The 21,316-nt window shown below is 44.1% G+C and overlaps 1 protein-coding gene across 10 annotated transcripts in view; it reads left to right on the top strand.

Annotated features, from left to right (window-relative positions):
• LOC310870755 (receptor-type tyrosine-protein phosphatase mu) overlaps window positions 1–21,316 on the top strand; it is a 255,299-nt gene that overhangs the window by 44,564 nt on the left and 189,419 nt on the right. For all 10 annotated transcript variants that reach the window (XM_083782041.1, XM_083782049.1, XM_083782048.1 and 7 more), the window contains exon 2: window positions 15,567–15,689. In XM_083782041.1, coding sequence (XP_083638167.1) covers window positions 15,567–15,689 — 123 coding nt within the window. The remainder of the gene's footprint in view (window positions 1–15,566; window positions 15,690–21,316) is intronic.

The raw sequence follows: 21,316 nt of genomic DNA, 5'->3' as shown, positions 1-21,316 counted from the left end.
TATTCAATAATAGTTGTCTCTCGTCGGGCGGGGGAGGCAAGCCTTACGTCAGCGTGAGGAGGGGCTGTACATCGCTGTAAATTCACAAGGCATTAAAATGTAAATGAGCGCGATCGTCCCTCGCCCCGCTGTCGGGGCGAGGGACGATCGCGTTCGGGCGTGCTACGCGAAGAAATAGACAGCGGGAGGCGGTACCTAGCGGGGAAATGTTAGCTGGGTTGTAGCGGGGAGCTAAACAACCAGCACTCCTATAATGTAAAAGGATAAGTTCCCTCTGAACTCCCATGACATGTAAGGTTATGATTCACTGGGAAATAAATGGGTCAAGAGCCCTCGTACAATAATTGGATTTAATAATTCAATTTTTTAATGAGGCACTAAGCGTCTGCACAGTGCATTCCTTTGTTTCGCAGACGACTCTGTCATGCAACCAATTTGAATTGAAAGCAATTCAGGTGAAAAGTGCCATTTGTCTTCTGTCACTCGCTTGCATAGATGGAGCTGAATGAACACATGTCCTTACTGTGTTGAAGGGAAGGGGCAAACGTCCATATCCCAGTGATGTTCAGCCGTTTTCATTTTAAAGACCCCCAGTTTGATATGCATTAGGCTGCGGACCTCCATTTGACCCCTTCTGGGACAGTAAAATCCTCAGTGCTTATTAACCCATTTAGACCTGTTACACCTATACAGTATGTTGTTATGCCTTTCAAGCTGGGAAGGAACACCTGTGTCATTTTCGTTGTTGCTATTGCTATATATCGCTGTTGTTGGGCAAAAACCTCTTATTTCCATATTCTATCCTTTTGACGATATTTAGCAACATCATTATTTTATTATAATTAGTTTTTCCGAAAACGAAAACTAGGATTTTGAAGGTGTTTAAATGGGATAATCTCTGAAAGTGTGCAAGTGGTTCACTTTCAAGAGTTCCAAATGTGTAAAGGTCCATTTGGACCCTTGGTTGTCATCGCCTCCTCGGACCCGACGTAGAGAAATAGTGCCTTTTTGTGTTGAGGATGGATAATACTTATACTTATAGTAGAATAGATGTTTGACATGGGAAAGTTTCTTTATTAGTAGCCATTAGGGGCATATGTGTTGTAAATGGGAGATTCAGCATTCCAAGTCATCATCACAACAATACATATTCCAGACGCCAAAGCAAACAAGTATCAACATACTGAAACAACAGAGCTTCTTAATACAGCACAGTTGAGAAGCAGGAGTTAAAACTGGTGTCAGTGAGGTCAGATTTAGAGTTGCTGGCCGGCTCCATATATGCAGATCAAATACGTCAGACCATGTATGGCTATCCAGGGTTTGATGAGGTTAGTGTCGTGATCTTCATATATGGAGATACAGGTGATGTTAGTCAGCTCCACATATGGAAATCCATGTATTGTACCAACTTGGTTCATTTGCAAGTGTGACTCGAGTCGCAGCAACCACACTGGTTATCATGAGACTGTAACAATATGGCCATATATTGACATTCCCACATATATGGGCTTAATATTGATGACATCAGGGATCTCCATATATGGGCATAACAGGGATTGTATTAGGCCAGGTCTGGGAATGATGATGTCAGATCGACATATGGAGATGGCCATATATGGGAGCGTGATGTCACGAGGCCTGGACTGACAACTGAGGCGTGACCTGACTGATGGACAGGTTATACAGGTTTTCAAAGTAATCTGCGACCTACAGTCGCAATAACATCCATACTGATATTGTCATTATAGTTGTGGTGTGGAAGGATTTTGAAAACTGTATATCTTTATAGTTATAGTCATCGTGCTATATAGGCAGGCCATTAGCCTGCCCCAGCCTGTGTGATTTCTGGTCTAGTGGGGCGGGTTGCCGGCGGAAACAGCCGGTGGATCCTATTGGTTCACCGATTTGTGCACCCGCCCCCTCCTCCTCCTCCCCTCCCCTCCAAGATAGAACACTGAGCGACACCCCTCTGCAGTGTTATTGGTTAGCAAAATACAAGGTTCACTCCCACTCCTTTTTCCTGACTCGTTTTCCCAGGCCTTTTTTTCGAAACGCCTGCGATTCCCGAGGCTACCAATCGAGTAACTAACAACACATAGGTTGAGTTGAGATTCACCTACAGTATTAATGTTACTGGACCCACTTGACAATTTGATTTAGAGATTGTGTTTGTTCTCCAATCCAACGACAGGTTACCGAGCCAAAGCACAAGGGAATAAAGACCAGCTTGATTCAATAAAGAGTGAAATAAAATGGGGTCATCAGGCTTTTTCCATGTGAAAATGGAACAACACAGGTTTTCTAAGACAAAACAAGCGCTGATGTCTCTTTTTACACGCTGCCTCACAGTTCTGCTTGAAGGTCAATGTTCCTCTGTTTAAATACATTAGGTAAGGATTAGTGTTCTGTGTCATTGTGAGTAATTATACTATTGTTATTTAATATATTTTCATTGTTACCAGGGTATGAAAATAAGTCCAGACACCAGCCAGATTTGACTCCAGCTGTTGAGTTCCCGCACTGTCAGCTACACTAACCTGCAATTGCCCATCATTTAGAGGTCTTTTCTGTTCTAACAAGCGTGTGTCTAACTTGTCACTGCTGTTATATTCTGCTGGCTCACCTTCCAGTGAGGATCCCCCACCGGGAAGACGTAGAGCCATCGGCCTACTCCTCCCACCCAACACTCCGTGCTGACAGGTGCCCACACCACCCTGTAGGGGTACAGGTACCCCCACCCCACCTTCCCCGCCCACCGTCCGTACCCCAAACACGGGCAATTGTGCTCGTTTATAGACTACACACTGGACAATGCCGGATGCACAGCGGTGGATTTGAACCCCAGACTCTGCGGTGGTCTGTGCAGGTACTTTAGGTAGTTAGGTTCTTGGTCTATCTGTTTATTATGCACATGCAGCATTGTGGGGTATTTGATGTATAGGTCCTAATCCTATTGTCTGGGACAACTGGAACAAACAGACGCTAAAATGCAGTTTAGTGTTCTTAGATCAGTGGTTGTCAGAGCCCTCTTGAAAATCTGTGGTTGACAGTTTATTTATATCGCTTCAAAAAAAGAAAGTACTATAGTCTGTATCAAGAAAGATAAAGCCATAATCAGTGGACTGTACCACCAATTTCATTCCAGTGGCAGGATCTGCAGACCGTCCTGTTGCCAGGCATGGCGGGACCTCAGCATGTCACACGCTGATGTTTACGCTGGGCTTAGATGCCAACCCCACTGCCCCACCCCTCCCTCCCCCACCACAGGAGGACTAAGCCTGGCCATAGGGGGTTCTTTCAGGCATCAGATTCAGAGGAGAAACAAAGGGACAAATTTTGTTTGAAGTGTGTAGTGTATGACCCCATATAAGACGGCTCTGTGCAAAAGCTCTCCCTCCAGGAGTAAAATCTCTTCAGCCACACCTGCCGCACAGTAATATCCTTAGTGACTTTGACACTGTCAGAGTTGCATTTTACCCTCTGGCCTTTATCCACATTAACCATAGTGTCCGTCCCTACTCTGGTGGGCATATCGCCAAGATTCGTCATCGGTGAAAATTATCAAAACTAGCCCTAGCCTACAGTATATGCTTAATTAATGCGCGGCATACTTTATTCCAGTGTTGTGCAGCCAAAAACAGCAGATCTACAAGCTCTCAGGCATAACCACTAAATGCCTCCTTGGTTCACCTGGTCACCCCCAGGTCTATACTTTGTGTCCCCCACCCCCTCTTTCTCGCCTATACACCCACATCTCTTTGCCAAAACTAGCAGACCTATAGAAGCTCACAATGGGTCATAAGATTATGAGTTCTGAACATGTAGATCTGCTATTTTCACTCCCAAGTTCACCTATTTTTGCCGAATGTTGTTGTGGTTAAGTGGTTAACCTCAACCAGGTGCAACCTTCCTTCCTAGTCTGTCCATACGCTGATCCAACTAGCCGACACCTGCGTGTGGTCAACAATTATAAATAATGTACCACGGATTTGATCGATGATAATCTATGGCAAAGAAGGAAAGTAATGATATTTCATCTGGCCGATAATGCTGCCCCGAATATACAGGCTTTGTGGCCTAGATTTCCCTCCTCTTCTCAAGAGGGATTGATCTAACCGTTCTTCTATTCTTTCCGCGTTTTCTAATTAGCTTTAGTGATTTTCTAATACTTCGACATTCAACCTTGAATTATTCCCTCCTCCACACATAAAAACAAGCATTTGTTCCAGATCTAGAAAAACCAACAAAGCATGTTAATGTTCTTGTTTATTTCCATGATCAAACATAATCATTCTCTCCTCCCGAGGCGAACTCTCTTTGGGCTAATTCATGGCATTGTTGTATTGACAAATTAGACTCTGAGAAACTCAGAGGGGGGAAAATTAAGGGAGGAAAGCTGCTGCTACTGATATTAGCACCACCACTTCTTTGTTACAGACAGATTTCGCACATTTAGCTAGTACGAGGTTCTAAATCTAAGGCCTGATTCATACTTAGTTGAGCACTGTCGTCTCGCACCGTACAGGTCAGATCTATAAGATCTATAATGCGTCACAGTGCGACACTTATGAGCTTGAAGATCTGCTAGTTTTGGTATGAGACATGATGCACAGCTAAATGTAAATTAGGGGTAAATGAACGGTTGGTGGATGTTTGTTTGTTTTGGTGTGAGTGTTTTCATTATGGAGCAGTCTGGTCCGCTTTTCAGAAAGCTCTTTGTCCAGGTGTGTGGAATCTGGATCTATTTTCCAAAGGAGGCCAGGGAGTTTTTCTCCGCTTATTCTCCTCCTTTCATTGAGCCTTTCTCATTTGTAGCTCAGGCCAGGTGGCCCATCACACCTGATCGAATGCAGTACTGGAGCCAGGGGGAACTTTTCCTTCCAGCCTCATAGTATTGAGCCGGAACCTTGTTGTCTCCACCAGGCCGAAGGCATGGGGAGAGAGTATGTTTTGCACTCCGTCCGTCCGTGTGTCCGTGTGTCCGTGTGTCCGTGTGTCCGTGTGTCCGTCCGTGACAAGCTAATCTCGGCCACCGTTAACCCGGTCGATGCCACATTTTGCACACACACTCCCTGGATGCCAACGATGAACCTCTGCCCCAAGATTTCCAGAACGGCCTGTTATAGCGCCACCAGGAGGCCGCTTTGTGCAAAACAAGTTTTTGCACAGTACACCTACAGATTTTGTCCAAAAATCCCGCAAATCGTTACACAGTATCTCCATAGTCATGTGCTCAAGACGGATGTGTCTGATATTTCATATTCCATCCTAATTGGCTAACATTGGCTTTCAAATTTTGCAGGATTGGCCTGTTTTGAACAAAAAACCTCAAATCATGAACGCAGCGTGCAATTTCACGTGAAATCTTTCACGCACTTTCCTACTAGGCTGAGGAATATAGCCCACCCATTTCACATTGCCCTGTTATAGCGCCACCAACAGGTGGATTGTGCATGCGTGCCATCAACACGGATCTGCACCATTTCCCATATTCCATCCTGATTGGCAAAGATTGGAACAAACAAACAAAAAACATGTTTATATTACTCCTAAATATTCCTATCCTCCTGGTGGAGACCTGTGCCCAGAAGGGCACTTTTTCTAGTTGTGAATCAATACATTGCAGACCAGTTCCACTGTAAACTAGTGCTGGGATTGGCAATGTCAACAGACTTGATGAAGGGCATTCTCACACAGTGAGTTAATTATGTCCAGGTACTTTGTACTTTGTACTTTGTACTGTGTGTGTGTGTGTGTGTGTGTGTGTGTGTGTGTGTGTGTGTGTGTGTGTGTGTGTGTGTGTGTGTGTGTGTGTGTGTGTGTGTGCGTGTGCGTGCGTGTGTATGTGGGATTTACAATTGTAATCTCCATGTCAGAAATAATAAACTGTAGCTAGCTATTACTATCTTTATCTTTAAATGCAAAACCTGTTTTTCTACTAATCAACCATTATGTTTTCCACAAGCCTAATGCAAGTTCGACTATTTAACCACATGAATGCTATAGCATCCCAATCCTGGGAATGCCATTATATTCACAAAAAATAGGCGAACATTCTGCAAAAATAGCGGTACAAGCTTATTTTCTCCAAAGAGATTTGGTGTAGACTAGAGGGAAGTATAGATCCGTGGAAGACCTTGGTCAACAATGTATATACTGTAGCCTAGGGTTTATGTGGTTAGCACTCTTATGAAGGCCGTTCTCACTTCTCACATGTTATGGAAATGATACTGTATCTTCTTCTCTGTGCCTCACAGAGCCTATATAAATTGCAAGCCTTGCATGAAAAGGTACATTGTCCTATTGAACACATCACTCTGAGCTTTCCTTCCCCAACGTGGTTTTCAAAAATTGCATTCCCTTCCTAGATCAATGTATCCGTGGCAAAAACACACTTTAAACTTTTGTTAACAGACAAACAATGTTGTTAATGGAGAGCACGTGGCGCCCATCCAATATTTTACTCAGTCACCGTGTCGTTTCCAGGCTGTGTTGAGCGCAGGGAAATGGAAAGCCAAAACAAGCCCATCTCGCTGTGCCATTCAGGGTTTCAACAGGCATTAGGCTGAATAGGAAGCAGCCTAATTCTCTCTCTCGTGCTCTCTGTGGAGGCCAACGAGACAGACAGCAACTCTCTCTTTCTCTCTCTCTTTCTCTCCCACACGCAGGCGCGCTCTCGCTCACTCTCTCTGCTCGGATAAAGGAGCGAATGATGATGCTGGGAACAATGGGAGGAGAGCTATTGTTAACCAGCTCGGTTGCTTGTCAAGCCCGAGTCAGAATGCACCTAAGCCGCCAGCCTGTAAAATAAACACTCCACTTAGCGCCCGCACAGCCCTCTCCCTCATACATTTACATGAGCACAGCGGGCACATGTGCTCCGTCTCCCGTTCACATTGCAGCGGGACCTCAGCTGTTCGGGAGGCTCTCTTGCTTTCTCTGCATGTGAAAGAGCACCAGTCCACCCTCTCTCTTGTATGAGCTCTAATGATTTGAGCCTGGCCTTAATCGACTTGAGCACTTTTCTTCCATGCCTGTGGCTCACAATGCCTGTCTAACGGATCTGATATGAAAAATTATCATAACGTTTGCTGTTATCGTCTCCAGATCATTCCTCTCAGCCAAAGTGAAAGTCCTCATTTTTAACATTTAGTGAGCGTCAACAGGAAGGATCACGTCCGTCTTATAGTTCCATTCCGTATTCATCTTAATTGGTACCTGGCAGCTTGCAGGGAAATGGAGATGGATTTGAAACCATTTACTGGAAGTTCCTGACAGGCTCGGTGGAAAGGAACGCTGTGAGCCTTGCGCCAGGCGTACATAGTTTGAAAATCATCTGTCAAAATTTAGCATATCTAAGGAAAAGAACGGCTGTCATGTCTGATGTACATCTAACCATGCACAGAGTGGATTTGATCAGGGGCTATGTGATGGTCCTGCTGTAAAACACATTCATCAAGTTGATATTTGGGTGAAGACAAGTAGATGGCCAGCTGTTCACATAATGAGACAGGGGGGTTTGAGCCAAATATAATACCTAAAGACTGCTTCACCCTGGATCTGTCTGCAGCACCAAACCAAAATATTCATGGCCTAACACATTCTGCACCGTCAGGCATATCGTTACTTAAAAACATTGTGTTCCCCCTCTCTCTGCTGATCTTGTACTGTCACTCTGGATGCATGTAAACATGATGTTCCCCCTCTCTCTGCTGATCTTGTACTGTCACTCTGGATGCATGTAAACATGATGTTCCCCCTCTCTCTGCTGATCTTGTACTGTCACTCTGGATGCAGGTAGTCTCTCTCTGCTGATCTTGTACTGTCACTCTGGATGCAGGTAGTCTCTCTCTGCTGATCTTGTACTGTCACTCTGGATGCAGGTAGTCTCTCTCTGCTGATCTTGTACTGTCACTCTGGATGCAGGTAGTCTCTCTCTGCTGATCTTGTACTGTCACTCTGGATGCAGGTAGTCTCTCTCTGCTGATCTTGTACTGTCACTCTGGATGCAGGTAGTCGGTTTAACATTATGTTCCCCCTCTCTCTGCTGATCTTGTACTGTCACTCTGGATGCAGGTAGTCTCTCTCTGCTGATCTTGTACTGTCACTCTGGATGCAGGTAGTCGCTTTTGCTTTGTGAAACATTGCTGACAAGCTCAGCGGCTCAGCCAGGCAGATTATCAGTGGAAATCTCCACTCCAACCTCTTTATTTCCTCCTCCGAATCAATGTGGGGAACAGCAAGACGTGATTGATAATGATATTGAGATTGATTGTTTAAATCCCTTCCTGGAGTTCAAAGTCCCCTAACAGACAGTATATATACACGCAATTCACTGCTGCAATCGGTCTCAGCAGGAGCCGGGATAGGACTATTGGCAGGAGCTGTCAATAGATAAGTGAAATAGGGCGGGCCGAAAAGGCCCATCAGATCCTAGGGGGCTTTAGCTGCAGGAGTTTGAAGCGCCGAGCTGGACGCGCTGGAGGGAGATAGTCGACATTGGTTTTAAATTACCCCAGATTGCCTCACGGCCCCTGTCTACAGGGACGCTGGGAGACGAGACGTTTGTTAAAACAAGTGCTGCCATCGAGGCAGATTGGGGCGATTGGGGCAGACCTGCGATTTCCGAAGCCAGATAGAGCGGGTCGGAAGACTGGTAATTGCTGAATTGGCAGAGAGGGCCAAAGACGCCTTCCAGCAATGATATCTGCCAGAGGGACGTGGCAATGATGATGATGCTGAGAGAAGGCTTACAGTATATAACATCTCATAGACCCTGACAAAATATAGAAGTTTAAATACACATCACACTAATGGTACAGCATTGTTCATTCCCCTGCCATTATCACTTTGGCCTCTGTCTCTTGCACTCAAAATTGGAGGTAGAATCCAAACAATTCTGTGCTAATTGCTATCATATTTATTTCTGGGTTCATTGCATCAAGCTCTATTGAAAATACTCTTGATATGAAGTGGGTGCCAGTTGAATTAGAACTGATTTACTACTTAAAAAAATAGTTTTTTCTTTTCATTGTTCAACCAATGTTAATCGCTGCCAATACCCCCCTTCACCCGTTGTCTATAGTCCCCAACGCCAACCCATACTGTTTAGTCTGTGGAAGGAACAAGATATCCTTCCCAGTTCCGCTTCCTGCTGAGCAGGTAGGAGGCGCTATAGTGCAGCGACAGAGATTGCCCACCCCTGCTGCCCACTTCCCACCCGTGGACGTGACCGATAATGTTCGGCGTTGTTCGCCAAGCCAGAGGCAACGTGGAGGAAGAAGAGTTCACAGAGACGTGTTCAGTCAGCCTCATGCAACTGAGTGCGAAATGGATGTTCAGCCATATGCCAGATTTAAACTTGGTTATACAACGCATCGCACGCCAAAAAAGAGCTTGAGATCACAGCTTGTAGATCGGCTATTTCTGGTGCGCGACACCTTATGCTAATTCGTATAAATCACATGATACAGTCTGGGAGAGAGAAAGAATTGTCAATTACAACCTCACCGCCACCATGCCACACGTCTCTGAGGGTCAGTTTCAAGAAACCAAAAAAATACCCACTTGTTTTTCACTTTCTCATTATGTCTCAGCAGACAGCGATTTATACTCTCAATATTCTGTCTGCTTTTCACAATACCACCCGGGCATCATTCATTGGCACCTGGGGTCCTATGTGCATTGCAGTCTATGCTCTGGTGCCAAACACACACATACGCACCATCCACGCACGCACGCGCACACCCACACGCACACGCACACCCACACGCGCGCACACACACACACACACACACACACACACACACACACACACACACTTCTTGCAGCGTCTAAATGCTGAAAGTTTACTTTTTGTTACCGGTGCTGAGGTGCAATAACAAAAGGCCTTTTAAGTCAAACTCAAAAATCTTTAGGAGAAATTGGCTCCAGCATTGAGGGGTTGAGCTATTGATTCTGGCCTCTGGCTCAGTCAAGTAAAAGATGGATAGATTTCTTTGAAACGCACTCTGCGTGACACTATAAAGACCATTGTGTGTATCTCGCTCAGGAATAAATTGTTTCGTAACATATCTGGCAGCCACCTTTTTAGCTTCAGGACCGCCGGTTTCCCGCCGAAAGGGTGGGCCGGGAAATGGAGGTGCAGACAGACAGGGCTGGCGTGCATTAATCTCCGGCAAGCCCCCGACTACCCACACCTCATGGCGGCTTTCATAGAAAGTTAAATCTCCTCTGGAAGAAGAAGCTGGCAATCTCTTGTAGGGGCATCAATTTCGCGAAGCTGCGGTCGCGACTGATTACATGAGGTCTGTGGCACAGACAGACATAAACCCCCAGCAGAGAGGGGGAAGCCATTATGACACTATTGACTGATTCTGCTCATCTGCATGCGTAGTGTAGAATGATCTCCCCCATTAGAGGGCCGCGTGTTTGCACGGATGGCGTCTATATGTGTGATCAGGGATAACAGTTCTCTGTTTCTCCATGAATGGCCAGTTTGATCAGGCAGAAAAACAAGAAACTTCTAGAATGGCTACGTATGTTCAGTGCAATACTGACTCAGAGACAGCTGTGTTTGCACTAGCGATTAGCCTACTACATACATAGTACCATTTTGTAACTCTGAGAATGTACAAATGTAACCAAATGGACCCTTAAGGTTTCATTATGTTACATTTGTACATTCTCAGAGTAGAAGTGTTTCGCTGTGTAGGGAGGAATATTGATATCAGATACTAGGCCAACACCAGACAAAAATAGGGCACTGGTATCACAGCATACTAACATCCCACTTCAAGAGTCTTTTTGTAGAACGAAATAAATGGAAGCGAGCCGACTTGATAGTCTGCATTTTTCACACAGATCTCCCCAAGGCCGGGGATTATAGAGGCAACGCTATCATTTTAGAACTTTTTGTCTGTTTTTCATTCGACTGTGGAGTCGACATTACTCCTCTCTGGTCCACTCGATGGTGAGGATTTCATGCATGTGTATTATGTATGGTGTAAGCTGCAAGCTTCTCTGGCAAACGGGCGACTAGAAGTAGTTTATTTGGCTACCGCTACAACAACGTTTTGGTCTCAACGACATTCATCAGGGATACCTGATGAAGGTTGTTGAGACCGAAACATGGCTTGAGACCAAAACATGTCTGGATTTCTGACGTAAGACCATGTACCTCCCAACATACCGGTAATATGAATATCGAACCGTGTTGCTCAAAATATATTACTAAATAATCGCTGTTTTCATTTGGCAGACAGTCGGGAGAGTAGCATGCTTTAATGCCAGTTGAGTAATCTTCACTACTTTCTCCTTCAGCACCAATGTGATGCAGTGTCTGTGGGTTTGGAGCCTCCATTTTCAAAAGGAACGAAGCCCAAGTGAATGAATGGTCACCTCTTTAAATGAGCAACAAGAGAATAATTTGTAAATAGCAAATGAACTGTTGATGAAATCTGTGTGAAGTGTCGAGTGCAGCATTAAGCCCCTTCAACGCACTTACTTAACTCAGACGTTCTGGATGTCTACAGCCACTGAAACACATTGTATTGAGTTAGAGGTGAAATATATGGAGTTTCATGGCCTTGTTTTGCGATTTGACAATACAGTGTAGTGAGTAATTGTGGACAGAGTGGCATACAGTACATACATGATGCACACAGACAGTCTCATTACAGTAGAGTTTCATACTGTAGTTATTTTGAGCTCAAATGACAAGGAACGTGTTTTTTCATGCAGGAAATCTTCCCTGATTTCAACAATGCTGTAACCCAATGACTCATAGTGTAATAGCCAATCTTGTGACAGGTTGTTGTGAGCTTAAAGATCTGCTACTTTCAGTGTGCAAGACCATTGTAGGATGGAGCAGAAATACTGTAAGCACTACTCCATTCAGTGCATCCCACAGCAACGCTAACAAAAGGAACGTCACAAAGATTGGTTCTAATTGCGATGTTTATAACTGTTGAGAGTGTACGGGCCCATTTGGTTCCATTTGTACACTCTCAGAGTTATGATGGTCCATGAAATGTAAAGGTTTGAGAACCACCAGTATTGTAAATGTATAGCAGATGTGAAGTCCACATACTGTATACCAGCTCTGAATGTGTGATAAAACGGTTCGTCAATTTTGGACCTGGTTCATCCGGTTCCTCCGATTCCTCCGGTTCCGGATCCAAACCCTATGTGCGACAGAGTATAAATGGAGCTCCAGAATGCCTTGCTCTGCACGGCATGCAGTGCCATTGATTTTGAATATCAAACACTTAATATGAGCATTTCTTGGGTTTTAATTGAGCTCCCCCTCATGCTGTGATACGAAGCAGGGGTAGAATAAAGGAAAAGGATCTTGGAACCATCGAGCCAAAAATATTGATGGAGCTAAGCCAGCCCCCTTGACACACAGGCAGCCGGAGAATAATGGAAATTCTCCCTCCGACTTCCATCTTCACAACACACAAACACCATGGGTGATCAATTCTCTCTTACCTAGATCTCTGTGACACACACACACACACACACACACGCACGTACACATGCACGCACAAACACACACACACACACACACACACACACACACACACACACACACACACACACACGCCCTCACACGCACACACACACACACACACACACACACACACACACACACACACACACACACACACGCATGCACATGCGCACTTATAGGCAAATAATGTAGGTTGAGCACAGGGCTTGCCTTCTACAGAAAGGAAGAATTGAGTGGAAGTTGCATTATTGTCAACAACACATTTACACAGCTGACACAGGTTATAACTACGCAATCGAATCGTGTGGATCTCAAAATCCACATGGGGACCAAAACAATATAGGAAAAAAGCAGTTCTACAAGATCACCACGCGGCGCAATGTGATGCATTTTATACCCATCTACAATGCTGGTTCTGTGATTTGGAAAACCCCCCGGTCTGCCCCGGTAACAAGATGTGCACAAACTGCACATGCACGCGCTACAGTGGGGGGACACGCGACAGGCCAACAGCACACACACCAAGGCCCGCCCCCACTCGATCATGATTGGCAGAAGGCCCCTCTCTGTCCTGATTGGATGAAGGCTGGGCCACCTAGCCAAAAACGAAACCTACGTTTTTTTTTACCCCCAGGGCTTAACTGGGGACAGGGAGGAACTCCTTATAATGGTCAGCACACTCTATAGTAGGGAGGATTATCACAACAAAACAAAAAATAAGTGATATTTGAATTAAGTGAAATCACTGTACCTTTAAACCCCAAGCCCCAAGGACCCCTGGTACTCTTTGAGAACTTCCGGTCTTTGATGCACCAATCTGAGCCCCATCCATTATAAAATTAAAGTTAAATATCCTTGGTCGACTGCACAAGACGTTTGGCACTAATCCGTCCTATCGTTTGCGAGATTCGCTTCAAACAGTCACTCAGACTGTGAGCCACACAGTACGTAAACACTAAACATACAGTACAATACTTCTAAATCTGGGGAAAAGAAGACTTTCAATGTCTCCCTGCATGGAAAGAGATATTTTGTGGGTGTTATTAAATGGCCTACCTGTGAAGAATGACATTTCATAAAAGATTTTAAACACACCACTTTGTTTCTGAAAATGGCACTCAAGTGTGTGGAAACAAACATCGCCATTAGTCATCAGTTGTCGGTGACAGTCGGTGTAATGGGCTAGACGCCTGCATTGTTATGCAGCTGCAGAGAAAAGACGATGTAGAGGGGACAAGCTCATGCTGTGGGTGATTGAGGTTTTGGCATGGTTCAATGCAATCGCGGCATCGCCTACACACACACACACACACACAGTCCTAACAAGTCATGTCTCACGGCTCAATGATGCGGCGACTACCAGCCAATTAATTTTTAGACAGCATCTTTAATCCTCCACCTTTTACCAATGTAATGATATATTGGCAATCTACGCCCTCTCTATGTCCGCCCGCTCCAAAGCAGACAACACAGCAAATATATCATTAGCAGCTGGCCTATGGAGCTGGATATTAATTATCCTGTGTTCTCTCTTCGTTTTGGCCACTCATTTGCACATACTGTACTCTAAATGTCACTGCAGAGATACATTGGAAAACAAAGATATCACAGCCTTTATGCAACATGGATTTCACTTTGATTTAGCTCAAAAGGACAATGTTTTTATCAGCATTGACAGCAATACATCCTCGGCTTATGAAATCTATATGCAACCGCTGGTGAGATCTTAACTGAATAAAAGTTAAAATAACAATACGACCACCGTGTAAAATACTTTACCAGTAAAAGTCCTGCATTCTGGTCCATTCATAGCATAACATTTTAAGTAGCAAAAGTAAAATGAGTCATCATTGTGCTGATTGCCCATTTCAGAATCATATACACATCATGTTACTGGGCTATAACTATAGTATCAAGTAAAGTACCTCTAAATTGTACTCAAGAACAGTACTTGAGTAAATGTAGAGGGTCTACAGTAAACACTGATGAGTTCATATGATGATTTATCTATAGCGTATACATCCTTATAATTTGCACATGTAGGTCATGTTTACTGAGGTGGTCCACCAACCGTTACTCTTTTTTTAAATCCCTTCCCTGTAAGAAATTAAGAATACACAGCACTGCGGGCTCTTTTATTAGCCTTGAACAAGCATACTTATGAATGCTGAGTAGCATATAATCATTTTATGTTGTATTCCTTTGAGGCACCTGCCATTCATGAACAGACCACCTGCAAAAAGCTTTTTATCTATTCCCTCCAAATATTCCTTTCACATGTTTTTTCCCTTTCCTTAGATTTCTGAGCAAAGTGTAAAGCACTTTGGGTGGAGAAAGAGGCTCAACTTTCACATTCTCCTCGTGGCCTTTAAGGTGCGAGGTATAAAGGAGTATTTGTATTAATTGATGACATGCCATGCCCAGCTGAAAGCTGCTCCTAATGGCTGCTTGCTGTCATTTTGTGAGCAGCTTGTAAAAAGGATTAGAGTGGCTCTGCGGTGTGAAGAGGCCCACAAGTTCTGTGGCCGGCATAGAGCGCGCGGGGGGGGGGGGGGGGGGGGGGGCAACACAAAATAAATCAATTTCTCCCGGATGGCGGTGCAGTTTGGGAACATAATGTGTAACGATGATGGTGTTTGGACACTTCATACTTGTCATGGTGAAATTGGACTGCCGTGTTGCTAATGACGGTAATGTATGTTGTGCCTCCGCCGCTATAGTAATCCTTCACTCTGTCTCACTTAAATGCATCTCATTGTCTGGCATATTGCATTATGAATACTGCCGTTGCAAAAAAAAGAAAGGGGGAGAATAAAATCGTGTGTGTGTGTGTGTGTGTGTGTGTGTGTGTGTGTGTGTGTGTGTGTGTGTGTGTGTGTGTGTGTGTGTGTGTGTGTGTGTGTGTGTGTGAGTGTGAGTGTGAGTGAGAGTGAGTAAGTGTGTATATGTGTGTGTGCATGTGGGTTTGTAATTTATGTGCTCATTCATTTGGGCACCAAGTTAATGGAAAAGCTGTATAACAATATAAATTTCTCCCTTTGTCACACAGGCGATTGTAACTTTGAGAAGCCGCTGGCGGCGTGCGGTTACAGCCAAGGCAGGGAGGATGACCTTGACTGGGAACAGGCCAATACCAGAGAGAAGCCTCCATCAGATCCGTGGATGCCCTCAGGTAAGGAAGGTGACACTGACTCAGTGGCCGTGCAGAAATGAAGACTGCATCACCACGGGCTACTGAATGGGAATGCATTAGCGCCAATAGTCTGGCTATATCTAAACACATCAATGCTCTATAGAAATGTGCTATTGCTCCACACTGTGCAACCAATCCTAAGGCTGGTTTCCCATTGAAGGCAATCCTATTTTCTAAATAGAAAGTGCTCAATTATTCAGTATTATGAGATATATTTTTTATTTATCTCTTTCAGGTACAGTAGAAGTGCTTCGAGCTGCATGTTTTTATGAAAGGTGCTATACAAATAAAGTTTATTATTAATTCAAACCCAATTAGAATAGTCTACCCAACTCAGCAGCTGTACACATGTCATTGTATGCTAAAACATAGAGATACAGGCTAATATTTACCGTCAAAACATTGTCAAGTTTATACTTTAAAGAGGCAGTCATATTGACATGTTCTACTTCTCCGTCTGCAAGAGATCCAACACCTTCATTCTGTATAATCTTTCATGGGTGATGTTGATACAGGCCGGGCCTACATCAATATGTGCCTCCCTGCCTCTTCTACGACAACAATGGGAGTCGAGACAAAAACCACAGGAGTGCATTTGATATCAAAACACTCCACATCCTTTTTAATTAAGGATTTCTCTCTATCTATCTATCAGCAGCCATATTGAAATTCATTAAAATGCGTTTCCCGCATTTTGTGTCTGCTGCATACAATTCGTCTCTTTAATGTTGCATTGATCGCTTTTCATCTGATTTGAAATGAGGAGGTATTGCTACACTGAAGGCACCTTAGGAATTAGACTAATGGAATGGCAGTGTTTTTTTTCTTTTTCTTTTTTCTTCAACAAAGGTAGCACTGCAAAGTAATGGATATTGTTTTCCTCCTCTATCTGACTGCTAATCTCACAAAGGCTGCATCACAGATAGATTGCGCTGGGCCCCCTCAATGACAGTGGGGGGAATTAATTAGCGGGCCCTGACTAATTTTAAGCAGTCATTGCCTAGGCCTATTTGTGTGTGTGTGCAATGTGTGCATGTGTGCGTGCGCATGCGTGTGCATGTGTGTGTGCGTGTGCGTGTTTGTGTTTGTGTGTGTGTCAGGATGTTTACGTGTTTGACCACCCCAGAGAAATTACCTGCCACGGAGAGTGCAGGGAGAGAAGTGTCTAATGTTTTTTCTTGTTCTTCTCCTCCTCGTTGCAATTGATTTATATCGGGACACATGGAGGGCCGGGCAAAGGTTAAACCGGAATCTGGCAAAGCCTTGACCCACAAATTAACACCTTGCCCACGGTCTAAATTTAACATATCTGATTAAAATCCCATGTCTGGTTAAGAGGTATCCCTGATTTGTGCCCCCCCCCAGCCCCCTCCCCCCCCCCTCCCCCCCGTTCTGAGTGCACTTCAGCTGAGCTTGTTTTTCTCACTGTGCATCTTGAATTGTGGGTAATTAGCAGGTTGTGGCTCTGTCTCCGTCTCTTGGAGTGAGCACTCATGCACCTTGCCATACCAAATAGTAATCGTCTCGCTCTTGACGGCTTGGAAAGCAGTGGTGGATGAACTACTGCGCTGTTTTAAGTAGTAGCAAGTAAAAGTATAAAAGGGTTTAATTGGTTAATGTGTGATCTACAATCTAGTAATTTGTAACTACGTTTAAAAACATTGTAGTGTAGTAAATAAGTACAATATTTGCCTCTGAAATACTCAAAGTAAAAATAGATCAAAATTGTACAAGTACTTGAGTAAATGTACTTAGTTACATTACACCACTGGCACTCATGCAACCCTGCCGTACGAAATAGTAATCGTCTCCTCTCTTTGACGGCTCGGAAAGAGATGTGTGAGGTGCAGTGTAGGGCTCTTGATGGCTGAAATTGTTTTAGTGCGATGGGAAGAACAAGAGGGTTCTGATGGGTAGAAATGCATTTAGGGTGGAAGCTGTACCGGCTAGGAAAAGCTATCTCCTCTTACTGTCGTTTCACTCTCAACCTGTACTTATGAATCTCCACAGAGCAATCTGATTGGGGCACCGTGAACAGATTGTTATCCCTCCACTACCTGGCCCACTGGGGAGGAAATAGAATTAGATGCAACGCGGGCCTTACCAAACTCCCAACGAGTTTAAAGAGCGATCACGTGTCACCATCTATCCAAATAGGGTTGTTTACGCGGCGAAGAGAATGATACGATCGGAATGGTTATTAGTATACCCTTGCTGAGTTCTTCTATAAACATCTGATTAAATCTGAAATAGGTGCAGTGAATCATTTATTTTGACATCAAACCGTGTACCCAAATTTGAATTTCAGAAGATCGAACTGCATGACGTCATACTAGACCAATGTGAAAAGGGCTAATTAAAGTTAATTTGAAAAGCTGTGTTTAACACAAAAAATGCTGGAAACGTATCCATACGCTTTATTAATCTCGAACGCCGTATGCGCGAAGCGTATCTATACGTTTTATACGTTTTTTTATTGATTACTGTACATCAACTTCCTATGCGCCGGGACAACAAAGAAAGTAACACCGATCGTCTCTGGGAAGGTCCGGTATGTGATCCGGGAGTTAAAAGCCCCCCCCTCCTGAAAAGAGGTCTGGTCTATGGACTGGCGAGCAAGCTCCCTCCTCCCCAATGCCTCCATTACGACGTACTGGAGTCTGCACGGCAACACGGCATAAACCAACGCAGATGTCGGGATCTAAAATGGAGCTACCCATATTCTAGTGTGTGTGAATACACTCGATTCCCCCTCCCCTCCTGTTTCTACATGGTTTCTCCCGAGGCATCTCTCCATCGCATTACAGTTTCATTCCCCCCCCCACTCACTCACACAGATCCACTCGACACAGCCAGTCTGGCTGTGTGTGTGTCTCCATTCCAACGACAACTCGCCGGTCTGCCGCCTCATTCTCGGAAATATAAACCCGTATATAAACCAAGAATAATCTCCAACGGTCGATCGCCATTTCACGCACACGGACAGGTATACGCGAAACGAATGACGTATTCTCGAAGGACCGGCATAGGAGAAGCAGTATAGATATTATCAACTGTCTTTTTTTCGCCGTCGCGTCAGCCATGTTTGGACAAAGAAGCAGTATACTAGCAGATATCACACCGTGGAACCCCCCCCCACACTGCGAGTTGCGATCAATCGCTTTGCAGTTTGCAATGCATCTCTCTCATTCTCGGAAAAAAGATTCTCGGCAGTTGATCACCATAATCGCCATAGCGCCTTCGCCAGCCAATTGCAGTGATAAGGCGTCTGGGACGTAATCGACCCGTTTGTAATGGATAACGAATACAATCCAAACTGCGGAAGCCATCGAGTTGTCTGTCATTTTGTCGAAATCACAGCCAGCCGGGATTGTCTCTCGCTTATCGCTCCTGTGGTTCATGTCCAGACATGTCGTGGAACCCCCCCCCCCCCCCACTGCGAGTTGAGTCGCTCCTGTGGTTCATGTCCAGACATGTCAACCTCTCAAGTCACCGTTATGCTATCGTTCTGAAACGATCTGTGGAAGGTATCCTACACCAGGGGTCCTCAACTAGAAATGATGAAGGTCCACAATCTTTTTTTGAATAAGACCGAGGTCCGGTCCCATGCGCGGCGTCCTTCGGAGAGCGGGGCTCTATGCCTGTTTAGTATGGTCAAGCCAAGCTTATACAAATCAGATCCCCTTCCACCCAACCAATAATGGGGTGCAGAGTGCAGGCCCGGAGTGGAACTCCAAATCAGGCCGGGAGTTATACGCCCTGGCAGGCCACACTGTGCGCGCGCATAGCGCGCGCCAGAATTTTGGAGGCCCTTGGGGGACATTTTGGGGGCCTTTGCAGCAATTTCACATGAGAAATGTACCATCTGATGTTATTTATATTATTAACTTAAAAAAAGAAAAAAAGAAAAGAAAAAAAAAAACATTTTTTTGGGTGGTCCGCAAAGAGGTGGTCCGCGGTCCGGTCGCGGACCGCGGTCCGCCAGTTGAGTACCCCTGTCCTACACTGATCCAAGTTGATTTTGTTTACTGAGACAATGATCACATATGTGCACATAATCATCATCATCATCATGACGTTATCATAGCGAGTTATAAAGGTTTAAAGTCACAGAGATTGACAGGCAGATATAAACATAAATAAATTATTATCATATACATACTACACACTGAATGAAAGCCCTAAATGTCTCATTTTAGGAGGAAAACAAATAAAATACACATATCCCATATACTGTTTGTCAGTACTAGGCTATTGAATCCAGTTCAGGCATAAAATTCTCTTTTTCAGAGAGAACTTTAGAGAAAGCATGGACCTATAGAACTATTATTCACAAAATAAGGCATATAGCAACATGTACATACTATATACCGTATGAAACAGAAGACTCTCTGCTTTCATAAGAAAAAAACTAATACTGTAATAATAATAAAAATCACACCCATGTGAAGTGAGCAGTGCAATGTTGTGAAGTGAGCAGTGCAACATTGCACTGCTCACTTCAAAGGGGTGTGATTTTTATTATTATTACAGTAGAAGTATTTTTCTTATGAAAGCAGAGAGTCTTATGTTTCATACGGTATATAGTATGTACATGTCGCTATAGGCCTTATTTTGTGAATATTTAGTTGTCGGGTCCATGTCTTGTCTAAAATACGAGAGGATTTCAGAAAATGCATGGACCTGAACTGCTCAATATTCACAAAATAAGGCCTATAGCGACATATACATACTATATACCGTATGAAACATAAGACTCTCTGCTTTCATAAGAAAATACTTCTACTGTAATAATAATAAAAATCACACCCATGTGAAGTGAGCAGTGCAATGTTATGTCTTAGTCTTAGTTATCTCTGGTGGGCACAAGCTGAATTCAATGACCAATTACTGTCAAACTGTATATGTGTACAATGTGTACTGTTTTCCTCCTCAAAGTAGACATTCAGGGCTTTCATTCGGTGTATGGTATGTATAGGATAGTATTTGTGCTCATATTTATATCGGTCTGTCGGTCTGAAAAAACTGAACTGAAATGTCTGTCAACTTCAACCTTCCATATCTCTGCTGTTTTTTCAAGCGAGCAGCGTGCCTTCAAAAGCAGGTTTTAGAAAAAGGTCAATATCTCCAGAATGGAAGATGGTAGAATCATAATTTTTTTTAAATTGAAGTGGACATGTTTGGCCTACTTTTTATTTATGCGATGTGATTCTCGCTATAAGAGGCCCCTCGCTGTGGGCCCCTAAAAAGTTCAAAAGTCCAATGTTAATCGCTTAGCACCAGCAATCCTGAGAAAATTTCAAAGCTTAGCATACAATGTGTTAAAACAATTAGGCTAAGTATTATTACGTTTTTCACCACAATTCAAGTTCAAGACATGAAGCCCTTATGTCAATTAGGTGGACCCTCTTGTAAACAAGTGTAATGCTTTATTGAGTTGTATACTCACAGTTAACAGTCTTTGTATTGTTGCTTGTGCTTGAATTGTACTGTAATTCTGCAAACAATCAATCAATCAATCAATCAGGTTTGTACAGGGCCAGATTGGGAGGAGCCCGGTTTCCCAAAGGACACATGGTGTATGGTGTTGCACATGCTCAGATGCC

This window comes from Protomyctophum parallelum (genome assembly GCF_964188405.1).
Source record: "Protomyctophum parallelum genome assembly, chromosome: 14".
Lineage (NCBI taxonomy): Eukaryota > Metazoa > Chordata > Actinopteri > Myctophiformes > Myctophidae > Protomyctophum > Protomyctophum parallelum.
Note: the sequence above shows the minus strand (reverse complement) of the source record. Positions and strands in the feature narration are given on the sequence as shown.